Genomic DNA, 15,356 nt, shown 5'->3' with positions numbered 1-15,356 from the left:
ACATGTTTAAAGAAAATTGAGTCAATTTTTAAGTGTCTTTTTCCTTCCCCTTCTCCTACAGAATTAACTTATGCTGGCAGGCCAGGCTGTCTGAGGCACTGCAGTAATGACAGCGTGAGCAAGACAGCCTCAGTAGGACTGTCAAAAGCTCCCAGGCAAGACAGGAGTTTTTTAGTGGCAAAACACTTCTGAAATCAAAGACCCTACAGCTCTCAGAAGAAACAGCATGACCTCAGCTCTGAAATCATACTGGCATTTCAGCAAGAGATGATTTTTGGGTTTACCCTTCCAGAGAAAGCCAGTAACTTGGGCATTACCCCTTTCAGAGACACAGCTGGCCAAGTCTCAATGGTCAGGTTTAGACAACACAGACCATGACACAAAGCTTCTCTTAGTGGAGGACCTTATCCCTTGCTCTCTTCAACACTGACATTGTGAAGCCTACGTTCGGTTATTTCTCTTTGTGTCCACATCAGCCAAAGGTTTTGTTTCATTTTCAAAAGATCAGAAACAAATCACAGAGGAAGAGCTGGAAGGGTTTTCCCAGCAACCTGTCATAGCACATTACCCAGAAAGGCAGTAAAGGAATGGTCTTCTGTTGGGCCATGTTCATTTAGAGAGAAAGTTAAGGATTGATTTCCGATCTCCTGTTCGAGTGTTCCAGCACCCAATCTCATTTATCTTCATACTGCAGCCATTTGTAAGAGCATATACTACATGCACACAAAGTGCCCAGCAGCAAAGGAGAACAGAAGAGTAATAACCAAGGGAAAAGGCTGACATTAACAGGCACAAATTGCCTTTAAATCCATGATTTCAGAGGGAACTTTTTGGCATTGTTTGTTTCTTCAGCAAAAGACAGGTCAGATCCAAAGCATTTAATAAAATCCACAGACTCCTACTTGCCCAGTGTTTGTTTTGTTCAGGCCTTCAAAGATCTAATGGCTCTAGAGATGTCAGGTAATTTGATTTTTCTCATGTCAGGCCCTGGAGGGAAATTGTCCATCCTGAAGATTAAGTAGATCTGGGACATGCAGCTTTCTACAGCCTGACTTGTGATGACATCATCACAGTCAGGCAGACCTACAGGAAAAAGGTAAGACAAAGGCTCGTGCAGAAGACAAAGTGTGCATGTGGGAGGAGAATTTGCAGAGCCTAACAGGATCAAATAATCTGAAAGTTTTTGTCCAGTTTGGGTACACAAAAGCAGCCAGCTGAGCCATGTGGGGGTGGGCATCCTCCCAACAGGAGCTGCAACACACAGAGTGCCCATTATCCCACTGCCAAGGCATCACCCTCACCACGGGACACAGGCCAGTGCACAGCCAGGAGGACCTAAGAACTGATAGCAAACTTCTTTGAGCATTTCTTTACTAACTGCAGGCTCCCTGAGCAGCCAATCCTGCCACTGAGAGAGACCTCAGTGGAAGTGAAGAGGAGCACAACTTCATCAGCTGATTCAGTATGCCCCCACCAAACTCATACCAAGTCAAACCAGAAACACACAAAGTGACACCTTGGGTCCATGGGAGTCAAGAGCAAACTGGAATCCAATTCTCACCCGTTTTCACAGAGGGAAATTCACCCCTGAGCTGAGAAGCAGTAGAAGGGTGCAGTCTCCTCAGGGACCTATTCAGTCCTCTTCAGTCATCCGATTCAGGGGCACAGGAGTGAATTTCCCTTTCTCCTGAAGACTGCAAGGCCAGGAACTGGGCTTGGCAAGCCAGGAACAGCAAAGGCAGCACACATTCCTATAGCTCTAGTAAGCATTTTCTGTGCTCCTTCCAAACAAACACAGGTCTGGACCTCACAGCAGCACCACAGAGCACAGCACCCCTCTCTGAGCAGCACCTCAAAGTGCAGGTCAGTCAGCAGAAGGGGAAACCAGACCAAGCCATAAACCAGGTCAGTGAGGCAGGGAGGACAGGCAGGTAATTTCCCAGGTGCCATTGTGCTGCTAACACCTGTGCAAAACCTGTCACCCTAAAGTCACCACAGGCAGCAGTTGTCTGGTGTGAGGTCTACAGGAGCGGGCAAGGGGCGAGAGCTGGATCCAGGCAAAGCAGCTCCATCTTCACCTCCATCAGCATCGCGATCTGGTGCGGCCGTGCCGTTTGCCTTCAAAATACACAAAGACAGAAGTTGTGTTTGGAAAGCAGTGAAGGGGAGAAACTTGGCAGAGTTATTTTATGTTGCTTCTGCATTCTCAGTGCCGTTTTAAAAGCTTCCTAAAAATAATGAAGAGAACGTCCATGCATCATTACTCCACACTCTGTCAGCAGTCAAGGCCCATTAAACTTTATTAAAGACAGGGGAAAGAAATAGGGAAAGAAGGACAAAGAAGGAGTTGCACTGCTAGAACTGGTCCTCTGGTACAGGCTTCCCTCCTAGGGCCAAGACAGACTGAAAGCCAAGCCTCAGCAATCAGGGGTTTCCCAACCAGGTGATAGCATTCATGTGTCACAGAGCTCTACGTGATCTTCCTGCCCTCTGGGTACTCGGACCATGGACAGGAGCCATGGCACAATGTAGTCCTTGCCCATGGCTGGGGATGGGTGCAGCATAGCAATGGGTGCAGCTCTGCTGCAGAAGGCACTCTGGCTCATGTCAGCTGAGTGAACCTGAACTAATCACTTCAGCGGTCCCTGGTGAAACTCAGGGTCTTCTGGGCTCCAGTGAGATGTGGAGCTGGCAGCATGGAATGCTCCAAGGCAGCAGTGGGTAAATACTAACTCTTCCAAAGGGAAGAGAACACAAATTATCTTGGCCCCTGGAGAAGGGACAGAGGATATTTCCAGTCACCGAGTTCATGTGAAATGTCCAAGGCACAGGGAGTCCTATAAATTCCTCCCACCAGCTACTGGCTGACATCCCAGCTGAAAGATAACCTCCCGAGCCATAAAACCTCTCAATGTGTTTACAAAGAATCCAAAATCCAGACTTTTAACTGCTGTATTACTGCCTTCCCGTGCTCTTTCCTTTATGCTTTGTTTTGAAAGATACCAACTATTGCCCTCAGTGCTCTGTGCAAAATGCTGAATAGAAGGTTGGAAGCGCGAGAAGTAAATGGATTTCAAAGGGCAGAGAATAAGTCTAAGGATGTGAGGGGCAGGAGGCCAGACAGGCTGCTTGATCAAAGACCAAAGCACAGACCTCTGCAATCTGGAAGAAGGCACAAAAATAGGAGTTTCATCCTCAGCAGCAGACTTGTTTCTAGATGTATTGAGTGCAGGAGACAAGGGAATGAGTCTTTGTCACTCCTCTATTTTCAAGAGGGAAAAAAAAAAGTCTTCACTTTTAAAAACTCCATCAAGAATTACAGCTCTAGTGAAAGTCATTTCTTCTTCAGGTGCTCAAGGCTTTATTCACTTAACTTCAAGGAGGACTTAAAAGAGCTGAAAATGTTTTGGTTCTACCACTTGAGGAGGAAAAGACTTTAATTCCTCAAATCACGGAAGGGGGCACAAGCTTCTCCTGAGGTTCATGTTTACAAAGGCCATGTATCTGGAACACAAACCTTGAATCATTTCCTAATGCTGTCACTACCCAGAGCCATGTTTTATTTATGAATACGGCAGGACCATTCGGTGCTCAGCAGCACCAACACAGGGAGGCAGAGGCAGCTCAAAGCTTCTCAGCCATGAAGGCACAATTCAGTTTTTTTCACTTCGTGGAAGAGGGACAACTCATCCTCCTTGGCAGCAGGAAAACTCAATCTCATGGCAGTGGCAGCAAGCTCTAAGAAAAGGGGGACACACCGCAGTGCACAAAGATTGATAAGGCAGCCAGTGCAGGAGGCAGAGGCCTGAAGGGGCTGGGTGTGGATGAGGGTCTCCCCTTTACATCTGACCCCTCTCCTTCCTTTCTATCCTGTGTCCTTAGTGCAGGCAGAGGGAGGAAGAACAGAGGTTGTAAGCACAGCTCCTTTGTGTGGTTACCCATCTATTCCTCCCTGCTGTAAAGCCAGCCCTGGAAGCCTTCACTGCCTGGCTGTAGCTCACAGGGATGAGAGGAGGTATCTAAAAGCATTTAAGCAACTTTTTCACCAAGCACAGGAAAACAAAAGTCACCTCCCCAAAGACTGCCACTAAGAAAGTCATTAAAGAAATTACTATCCCATTCAGAGCCTAATTACTGTTAGGACAATTCTTTTCCCTACATGGAATGGAGAAGTTGGACCCACTGAAGCAAAATGTTACCTCCTCATTGTCCCTGAGGGAGCAAAACAGACATCTGAGAAACAGAAGGGAAGAAAAATGAGAAGCTAATGCTTTAACTTCAAAGATGCCCTGAGAATTTCCTGCCATGAAAATAATGCAGAATGCCTCTGTCTGTCTCATGTATTAACAGCTTGCATATTTATGAGCAAAAGTTGATGCCTGCCCCAGCCAGGGAGGCACTGAGCCACGGAGAGAGTGACACAACCTCACTTCTAAATCCAGTCAGTTCCTGAAAGACATGGCATAAATCTCCCCAGATTAAGAAAGCTGGAAGCAGCATTTCTTGCCCATCTCTCTCAGCTCCAGACCCTTTCCTCAGCTCTGCTCAGCCTCTTGCAGCATGACAGCTACAAAGCAAGAAGCCAAAGAGAGGTATCCAGAAGCTGCAGCTTCAGCATCCTGGGAGAAGGGCCCAGGCTGGCCCGGCTGACCTGTGGAGGTCCTTCCAGCTGGTCTCACCCTGTGATTGCAAGCCACAACGTTTCTTATACTCCACCAGGTGCTGCCATCATCGTCCCAGCTCCCAGACTCAGCAACAGCACTGTTTAACATGACTCTGTTTAACTGCCAGCTGCTGTATTGCTCTTTAAGTATTAATAGTTTAGACATTGGCAAACAAGCAGAGGTGGGGAGGCAGTGATTTGCACTCGGATGTACGCCACTCATTCCTCAGCTATTTTGTGGCTGCTTTCTCAAACTTTCTCTTTTTAAGGACAAATGAGAGCCTTCTCCAGCCCCACAGCCCACATCAAGCTCATTCAGTGCTCCCTATCAGCAAGCTCTTCAGGTGACCCACAGAATATCAAACAGGATTGACCTGTTCCTGAGACAAGGTCCTCAAAAGACGCTCTGGACCCCATTAACTGATTCCCACCAAAATAGAACTTGCTACTGATCTGAGGAAAGATGCCTTTTGCTCTTAATCTACCCCCTACAGCAGCCAGGTCCAAGCTCAAAGATGTTATCTCCATTAAAAGCTCTGCATGGGCTCAAGAAAGCCACTGTAAGATATTGATGATTTCTTTGTTTAATTCTGTTTGATATTCTCTTTCTTTATTAAAAATGTCACATTTAGCAGTTGTGAGGATTCTACTCTTTTTAAACTGAGGCTCCTCTTAGCATATCAGCTGTACAGCCAGAACAAGGTGAGTCACCTCCCTAGCTGGGGGCAAGCAAGGGGAAAAAGGAAGATTGTTCTTCTTCCCTGTGTGCAAATTTCATTGGCTTGAAGATAAAACATTCTCCAGGTAAAAAAAGCACATGACCTTCCTCTTTACAGCTATCAGAAGAAGAAACACCAGACCCTCAGAAAATGATGATTTTGAAAGGGTTTGAAAGAGGTGGTAAAAAAAAAAAAAAGAAAGAAAAAAAAAGAAAGAAAAAGAAATTGGCAGCCTCTGAACTCACCACTCTCTTCTGCAACTTTGGCTCATGGGCTGAGGTTGCCTAAATCCCAATGCAGCTCTGACAATGAGTCATTTTATGACAAACCCCAGGCTTCATTATCTGCCTCACCAAACCCCAGCCGGAGCAGTACACTGGAAACCTACAAACTCTCCTTAATAGCTCCTTGTTTTCCCTCTGCTGCATGACCATGCTTGAGACTTAAACAGCTAAAAGACTATGAAAGCACAGCTGCCTTTGCAGTACCGCTCCCTAACTCCCAGCTCTGGCTGTAGCCTGGGATTTAAGGATGCCAGAGTTCTGCAAAGTCACACTTGAGACCGGATTTAGAGCAGAGGTGAGAGAAAGAAAGTAACCGGTAGAACAACACCTGAGGTGCTAATATGAAGCAAAAATTGCTTCCAACAGTGTTAAAAAGTTGCAGAGCCTTCAGCAAAGCTATAGCAAAATCTCCCTTTAATTCCCCCATTTTGCAGTAGAGAATCAGCAATTTAAATGAGGAAGGATCTTTGCCCCTTGTTCTGCTTTTGGATCAGAGTGGACCACAGGCAGGGAGATGGAGGAAAGAGTTTTGCCCATGCCCTCCAACACTCTTTACAGAGATGAACAGCAAGAGCAGCCTCTGCTTTTCAGCAAGTAGTGGCATCCAGAGGGACCCATTATGAAAAACCCCTCACAGACAGACAAAGCTCTGATCTAAAGACTGGGGGAGGCACTGCCACCTGTCCCAAGCCTCCACACAGCCCAAGCCTCCAGCATCCCAGAGCACATGAACCCCCCTGAAGCACAGGATACTTCCTAGGGGACTCCAGTGCTGATTTTCTTCCTCTCTTTATTCTCCTGCTGGCAAAACACAGGGGCATTCAGCGTTGCAGCCTCCTGGATGTCTGATCTCAAACCACCTGCTCCAGAGCTGCATAGAAGATGAGGCCACTCGAGTGGCACTGCTGCACAATGCTGATCACTAAATTCACGTGCAATGGATCGTGGCTGCCAGAGCACACGGTGGTAGCATCTCTCCAGCTGGGCATGTGAAGTGCTCTCAGAGTAAATGAACACCAACCATGCTCACCCCTGCTGCTCCCTCACTGCACAGAGGCAAGACCACATCCCAAACACATGGGAGGGAAAACAAACCCCACCCTGAAGTGCTGAAGATGACCTGTGCTGTGGAACAGAGCACACAGCCATGGCAAACACAACACAGGCACAGCTCTGCCTCCCACAACATGCTCAGGTTGCAGCTTCACCTCCTTGCAGACACCTTTGCTAGAATCTCTAACGTTGCCAGCACTCCTGTTGTGGAAAGGCACAATGCCAGGAGAAGCTGAGAGAGAGCCAGCCACTCTGGAACCCATCCTGCCACCTCCTGTGGTCGCAGAGCCATAGCTGTTGTTGCCACCCAACCCCCTGCATACCTGCAGCAGCTCCTCAGCCCAGGAGGATGCTTGGCTAGTGGCTGGCTCTCTGATGTGACTCTTCATCAGTTCTCAAGTCCATGCCAACTGCAATCACCCCTGGCTTCATTCCCACCCCAGCACATTTGAGCAGAAATACTTTTGCTCCCTGCCTCCCTTCCCAGGCTCTGGGGGCCACAGAACTCTCCTACCAAGGCACTCTCTGCTGCAAACACCTGAGGTGAACAAAGCAGCTCCTTCTGCAGGAAGCCTGGGAAATAAATGACCCCAGGCATAATAAAGATCATTACAGATACTCTCTAGGCAGCCAACCTGGCTTAACCTTTTCCATAGCAGCATCCTCCCCTACATCTCAGGGACTATTTTAACTGGGCTCAAGAGATTGCTGTAGTTTCCATTTTTGCCATTTATGTCCATGCTGCCTGTCATTTTTAGCTCTCCCTTGCTTAGCAAGGGGACATCCTACTGGAAAGTGTTGACCCCTTGTGCCAAGCTTTGCATATGAGGGTTTTAGTAGGAAAAAGGCACTTTTTGCCTCCAAGAAATTGTTTGCACTGTCACAGCCTTGCAGCAATTAGTTCAAACAGCTGGCAGGAAAGCTCCAAAGTGCTAAGCACTGCACAAACACACGGTCCAGGTGTGCATCCATCCAGACCTCAGCATGGCTGTGCAGCACCAGTTGAAAAAGTACCCAAAGGGTCACACCTGTTACCCAACACCTTCCACTTCAGTCCCACAGGACAACCTGCTGCTCTGCCACAGCAGGAACCAGCTGTCTGCAGCAAACCACAGCCAAAAGGGGCTTAAAATAAACCACCCTGTCCAGGGCAGCAGGATAATCCAGAGAGAGGACAGACAGAACAGCAGTAGCACTGATCTGGTTTGTTCTGCAAAAACTAAAAAATATCAAGGAAAAACTGCAAATCCCTGAAATGTGGGGAGGGCAGGAAGAGCAGGAAAGCAACTTGATGATGGCTATTTCTAGCAGGAAGTGTGGGGAGGGGGACTCTCACTCCATGTTGCACTGAAGGATAAATCTGCTTTTTCTAATCCAATTTACACCTCAACGTGCACAGCACACAAGAGGCTCAGGAGCAAAAGGAGTGGCAGGTCACAAGGCATCAGGAGCGCTCTGGAGGGAGTGCTGCTAAACGGTAACTTCAGGGGTTACTGAATAGATTAGCAGGAACCACAGAGAGAACACATTTGCATCTCTCCAACTGCTCCAGATCAGATGTGATAGCAGCCTCTGCTCTCTCAGTCACTTAATTGCTCCAGGGTTGTTGAGGAGGGGGGCAGAGTGTCAGCTTTTTGCACTGCATAGTTCTGGGAAGAGCCATGCTTGGCTTCAAGAGCCATCTAATATTCAGAAACATTTTATTTGGTCTCATAAAGCTGCTGGATTTCTGCTTTGCTTCAGCAAAAGCTCAATCTGTCCTGCTGCCTCCATAGGGCAGACAGGAGTTCCAGGCCTTTGCAGGGGAACAAACCCAGTCTACAGCTGCTCTCAGAGGTGAGTGTAGGCAGCTCCCATCCCAAACGATTACTCATGTTGCAGAAGAGGGAAGCAGTGAGCTGTAATGCTGTGACAGCATCTGCCATAAGAACAGCAGCAAGGAAAGGGGATCCGAGGCCGTAGCTTAGCCAGGTGTGTCTCTGAGAATGCTGTGGTTTGAGGGAAGCCAGCCACGGAAGCAGGGACCTGCACAGAGAGGAGGTTCATCTTACCAAGGACTCTGCTGCCATCGCTGTCACGCCCATCAGCCAGCTGGTCGCTCTGGCAGCTCTCCGTGGCACTGAGGGCAGCCCCCTGCTCGCTGCCCAGGCTGCTGTGGCTCCCCGAGAGGGTAGGGGAATGAGTGCTCCCCAGTGCTCTGCCCAGGGCCTGGCTGGGCTCCCCGATGGGTGCTGCAAGGACACAACATGGAGATGCTGCTGTAGAGGTGCAGATGCTTGGCTAGGTCCTGACTCTCCCTTGGCTAGGTCCCCACTCCCATCCAGGCAGCCTCAGAAGCAGGATCAAAACCTACTTTCTATTCTTTGCCGCAAAAACAGCACCAAAGATTCCAGTGCCATAAAGTCAGGAGTAAGGAGCAGCTCCCAGCTGCAGGGACAGACCCAGAAACACTGCAGGCAGTGGTGGAACAGATCACCTGTTTGACCCACTGATACTGCCCCAGTGAGAAAGGACCAGATCTTCCCACCTGGCACAGCCACAACCACAGCCAGCAGGCTGCACCAGCACAGGGCAGGCAAGAAGCTGAGCCAAACCACACAGTACCAAGAGCCAAACACTCAAGCACTTTAAACTTCCCACCCTCCAGCCACAAGGAAGAGCAGCTCCTCACCCAGCCCTGCTCGGTGCTTTGTGCCTCGTGAGCCTTTTGACCCCACAGGTAAGGACTTGTCATCCAGGCTGGAGGAACTGAACTCCGAGTCGCTCTCACTGTCGCTAGAAACCACTGCAGAAAAGAACAGGGGAGAGGACAGAGAGATATTCACAATGTTCATAACATTTGCCACAGAGGGTGCCAGATGGATTAAAATAAAACACAAACAAATGCTGCTTTGCTGATCACGTTCTCCCTCTCCAAAAGGAGCCCTACCTGCAGTTCCCCCACAGCTGTTCACTCGTCCTCTCAAATATGATTTTACCTTTTACAGATGATTTATAACTCTGCTGCACAAACTCCAGTGGTGCCAGCATCTGAAGCAGATGTGCACACCACCACCACTTCTCTCCTAAGCCAGAGTGGGACCACAGAGACCACACCACACTGCTCCTGTACCAAGCCTTGCTGGTCCAAGTTCCCTGCTGCCAGACCAAGAGCCCTGCAGGGTGACTGGTCTGGGAGCTGAGCTCTTCTCCTGCTGACCCCTGTGCCAGCACATTGGACCTGCTCCTCCTGATGTTTGCCATCACCTGTGGGGAAGTGACACACTGAGGGCTGAGTACAAGGCTGGTTTCTGCTCAGCTGCAGGTGGAGGGGTCCTGGGTGTAATATAAAAGCATCCACATTGGAGCAAAGTGAGGAGAGGGTCTGGCTTCCTCCAAGCTGCATTTCAAGTGCAGCAGGGGCCCTGTGGAGGCTCTGGGATCTATCAGGAAAACAGCAGAAAAATCCTGAGCACATCAAATAAAACCTCCTGCAGTGACTAGAGGAAGAACCAGCCCTCTTTAGCTTATCATCCATTCAGCACTCATTCCTATCAGCACCCTGCCCCCAAGGCTTCAAAGGCAAGGGTTGCTCCTCTTCCTCAAGGAGACTGTTTCCCTCATTCCAAGGTCACTTTTCTTTCTTCTTTTTTTCCCTCCCCTGAATCCTGGCCCTAATACTGCTGCTTTCCACCCTCCATAGTTTCCACAAGAGCTGAAGGAGCCTCATTTTGCCAGACACAACTTCCCAAATTGGCAGGTTGTTCCCACTTTTCCATGCAATTATGCAAGCACCTCTGCTGTGTGTATTGTGTAAAAGATGACTGCCAGCTGCTCTGGCTAGAATGGGAAAGGTGTTTTTTTTCCATCTCCAGGGCTTTTGTAATGGCCTGAGCCCAGAACAAAAAGAATGGGATCAAGGAGGAAAGTAACAGGAAAGCAACCATCTTCTTGTTTGAAAGATTGCAGCCACAGCATTTGTCTGACCATGGCAGACATTAGCTCTCCTGGCAGCTCAGAAGCCAGTGGGTCACAATTCCTGCTAGAAAGCACAATGCTGGCTCATGTGGGATATAGAGCAGGCAAGGCTGCAACCCACATAGCCTCTGCTGCAGAATAAGGAAGCCCCAACTACTTCTTTGTACTTCCAAGCTTACATTTCCAATAGAAATTAGTCCCCTGTGCTACTGAACAAACCACTTTGCCTCCACTCCATGGTACTCATAGTGTCCAACCTCATGGTGCTGCTGAGCCCAGGAGGGACATGGCTGCAGTGGTAGCAAGGAAACAGCCATAGGATAGCAGAGAGCTATCCCATAGTTACCTCTCTGTATCAGCCCTAAACCCCATTGCATACACTTAGCAGAGCTACAAACCCTTTAACACTGCCCAGGACAGGAGGACAACTATTCCTCCTCCTTGCACAAGCTGCCAACTATTTCTGCCAAGGAGCTGTGCAGATGCTCCTGTGTTCAGGCAGCAATCTGTACTACAGCAAATATTTTATTAAAATAGAAAAAAATATTAATACCTCAAATAGTGCTTTCCTGGAGTTAACATCTCTGAGGATATTAAAGCTGGCTGCCAGTGTTATTGCAAAGCATTATTGAAGCTGCCCTGGAAGGCAGCTCCCCACGCATGCCATGCTGCTGGCAAGTGCTGTGCCAGGGGCAGGCTGCCAGGTCCCCTCCTCGCTTCCCATGCAGCCTTCCCTGGGCACCAGCTCCTCCTGCACCCACAGCCTTCCCCTCCCAGCACCATTAGAGATGGGAGCTCTCACCTGCAGGGAAGGGGGCTGTGGAGCTTCACAGAGTGAAGCCCTGCTACAAGCACAGGGGCTGCGCTTCTAGCTGTGAGTCTTCAAAGCAAAGGTTTGGGGATGGGTTTTACTGTTTAAAGACAGCTTCACTACTTCCCAGAGTTCCCTGGGAGAGGTGGGGGACTATATATAAATACTCTTAATAACAATCCACACACAGCAGAATGGAATTTTTTTGCTATAAAATCCACACCTCAGCTGTGAGAATCATTCTGACCATCCCATTGCCCAGAAAACACACTCCTGCCCCACTTGGTCATCAGCCTATTTCAGCCTCTTGGATTCATAAAATCCATCATTTTGGAACAGCTCCTTCCTATATCAATCCATTAAAAATGCTGGAAGTGAGGATTCATTTGGAGAAGGTGAGTCAGTGGAGATGACTTTAGCTGCCTTCCCTTCTGCCATTCAGCAGTGCAGAGAGGACCAGTACAAGAGGAGGAAAATATTAATGATACAAAGGCACTTGCACCACAGGAGCAGCCCTGTCTGCTCTCATTTCCTCTGCTGCCAGCAACAGCCTATTTTACTCACTGCATCGATGTTTCCCTTTAAGGTAATTTTTCTCCCAAAGCTCCCAGCCCTTCTGCTGGCACTTTCCAGATCCCAGAAGTCATAAATCTGGTGTTCCAGCAGTTGCTGATATATCAATAAGAGTCGTTGGACATCTGTACTTTCAGCTAACATAACAGATTTATCCCTCTCCATTCCAGCTGACTGAAAAAAGTCCATTAAAAAAAATACACTGAGATAACACTCACAAGAAAAGTGTAATTCCCACAGGGAATGGGTCACTCATTCAGGGCCTGAACCCCCTGTGGCTGCTGCCAGAGCCCTTGATCCCTCTGACATGTGGTTCAGCCTCCAGGCTGGTATAGAGAGCCACAGGGAATGGTGGAGGGTTACCAGGCTGCACTTAACCCCAGCAGCAGAGGATGTGCTGAGGCCAAGAGGAAAGGAGCACTTGGCTGGGGCTGAGCTTTAATATTCAATATGTGCACTTGGCACAGGCATGCCTGCCATGGCAAGAGCCAGCCACACTCCCTCCTGCTGCCTGTTGCAGGGCAGAGCTCAGTCCCTGCACACTCAAAGCTTGGCACTTCTTGCAGCTTCCAAACCCATGGAACAAGCACATGGGCACTCATGGGCACCCCACAGCTCCCAGCAGCCACACATGCCCAGCACAGCCCAGATGTGCTGGATGAGCAGGCTGAGCCAAGCCCTTGAGCACCCAGATCATCAGCCCTTGCAAACACAGCCTCTGGGGAGTGGAGATGCTGAGAGCTCCTGTTCCCTGCAGGTGGGAGGGTCAGAGATGAAGAGTTTTATCACAACCCAAGTGTCTCAACAAGTGCAGCTCCTAAGCTAGATCACACCCAGCATTGCCTGCAGTTGTGAGGACATCTCCAAGCAGGAGGAGGGGACTGGACCCAACTGTTCTCCCCTTCAAGAAGCAGGACACGTGGAGTTTTGGCACAGCTCAAACTTGTAGAGAAGTTGGACAGCCTCATCCAAGGCCTGCAAAGCACTTGATGTGCCCCAGCATGCTCCATCACTCAGGGACTTGGCCTCCAGCACACAGAAGCTGGACAAAGCTGCTGCATTGCCCTGCCCAGGCACTGCTCCTCTGCTCTGACAGCACATTGCTTGGCAACAGGACCGGAGCACACTGCAAAGGGAGAAACCACCAGAGACCGAGCAGAGCAGCAGGCAGCCCTCCTGCCAAACAGTGCAACAGCTCAGGGATCACACTTCTGCTTTCCACCCAGATGTTTCACATTTCTTTCTGCAGAACTCAGTCAGGAAGAAGGAAAGCCTTGCTGCTTAGTGCTCCCCACCCTGTGCCTGCCCCATCCCACCTGATCCTGTGCAGAAACCCACCCACATTCCACCACATGGAGGAGAGCTGTTCCCCAGCACAAGAAATATTCCTGCTATTGTGCCTTAACTAATAGCAGAGTTCCCATGGCAACTGCTTGTTTATTACAGAAAAACTGAAGGCAATGGCAAATCCCAGTGTCAGTGAGCACAAGAGAAATAATGGGTGTGTAAAAATAAAACTTCTTCCTGGTGGCTTTGGCTTTTCTTGCAAGAGGCACATTCCTGGGCTCCCTCAGTCCTGCTGCCTTCCCACACCCTCCTGCAGCTGGAGCAGCTGGTACCCAGGGCCTGGCACTGATCCCTTCTTTTTGAGGAAGAAAAGGGACAGCTGAGGTTTGGCTCATCCCTGATGAAAGGCAGCTTATGGCACAGAGGATGTCAGAGAGACAACCGCAGCTCCTCTCCCCAGGCTCTCCTGGGGCTGAGCCAGGACATAGCTATGCCTGTGGTGGTCCTACCTGACTTGAATCCCTTAATAGCTCAGAGATGGCTCCTTCAGCACCTGGGGAGGCGCACGGAGGGGTCAGATATGGCTGGCCAAGACAAACCCAAGAGCAGCCTGTCAGGCTCAGGCACGTTAAATGCCACAGCTTGTTCCCCAGAACATACTGCAACAAGCAACAAGGCTCTACTCCAGCACAAGGACGTGCTCAGATGAGGGTGTGCGAGGCGGGAGCTGACAAAAGCCAGCAGCCAGGCAGAGGTAAGGCTGGCTGCCTTGTCAGCCTCAGCCTCATGAAGCTCAGCCCAGGCCTGGATGAAGATTCATGCCCACAGTATCACAGCTGCATCATCTCTGTAGGGGAAGGAGGCTGCCCTGCACATTGCAGAGGTTTTAGATGACAAACAGCACAAGTTCCAGCAGTGGCAGGTGAAAAAGAGTTAAAGGAAGGGGTGAAACGTACAAGCTCCCAGCTCAGAGATGAATTACAGCCCACAGTGCCCATTGAAAGCTGTCCAGAGGACAGGCAGCCTAATAGAGAAGGGCAACAAGGAAAGAAAGCACCAGAAAATAAAACCATAAATTATTGTTATACAACCCATAAAACAATAGCCAGCCAAAAATCAGAGCACAGGGAGAAAGGCTCACCATCCACATCAAAGCCTACTAAAGGCTGCTTTGCTCTCCTCCACCTGTTCCTTTGCCATGATTTAGGGGAAGGGCTAACTCAAATGAAAATCAGAACTAAAAAACCAGGCCAGGTCTGGGCTCAACATCTCTGACTTGTGATGCTTTCTGCATCACATGAGCAGAAAACACCTCATCAGTCAGCTCATTTGCTAAGACAACTCCTTCCAAGCATCTCCTGGAGGGAAGCAGAACCACCTATTGTTGATCTAGTTTGTCTTTAATTACAAAAGTTACAGCAAGGCTGGGAGTGTTTTCCTAGCTGGGGCCCGAAGAGAAGCTTTGTAAACCAAACTCTCCTGAGTCCTCTTTATTAAAAGGTTATTTCCCCCTGCCCATCCTGATGGGGAAGGGTGCATTCCACTGGTATACTGATATCCCCCTCCAATTGAGGGGATATCATAACACAAGACAGAGGGGGAGAGAGGCTAGACAGCTCTGCTAATCCACACCAGAAAGAAATGAATAGTAATCAAAGCAGACTGGCAGTGGCTTTAATTCTGCAGCATCCATTCATTGTTGTGCTCCATCATGGGTGCTCAGCTCCTCGATGCAAGCTGCTGCTTCCCCCCTGCTACTTCCAGGCACAGCACTGGAGTGGGCATATGAGCAAGGACGAGGTGGGCAGATGGAAGGGAATGGAGAAGAAAGCCCTACAAGGTAGGGATCTGATGCAACAGCAACCAAAGATGCTCCATGTGACACAATGGTCTACTTCAGTCAAGGTCTTCCTAACAACAGGGATGTGAATGCTGAAGCTTGTAAATCTTCAGGCTTGCCAGAGCTAAATCTTCTGGCTCCAGCTTTGCACACAGTTAAGTTAATCAAC

The 15,356-nt window shown here is 49.2% G+C and overlaps 1 protein-coding gene across 1 annotated transcript in view; it reads right to left on the bottom strand.

The window, feature by feature from the left end:
• Window positions 1-922: 922 nt before the first annotated feature.
• The window catches only part of RPH3AL (rabphilin 3A like (without C2 domains)), a 31,408-nt gene continuing 16,974 nt past the window's right edge, over window positions 923-15,356 (bottom strand). The window contains exons 6-8 of the mRNA XM_054167007.1: window positions 9,391-9,504; window positions 8,771-8,950; window positions 923-1,083 (exon numbers count right to left, since the gene is read on the bottom strand). Of these exons, the coding sequence (XP_054022982.1) occupies window positions 923-1,083; window positions 8,771-8,950; window positions 9,391-9,504 (455 nt within the window). The remainder of the gene's footprint in view (window positions 1,084-8,770; window positions 8,951-9,390; window positions 9,505-15,356) is intronic.

Source organism: Dryobates pubescens, chromosome 13 (assembly GCF_014839835.1).
Source record: "Dryobates pubescens isolate bDryPub1 chromosome 13, bDryPub1.pri, whole genome shotgun sequence".
NCBI classification, from domain to species: Eukaryota; Metazoa; Chordata; class Aves; order Piciformes; family Picidae; genus Dryobates; species Dryobates pubescens.
This window is presented reverse-complemented; position numbering and strand designations above follow the sequence as displayed.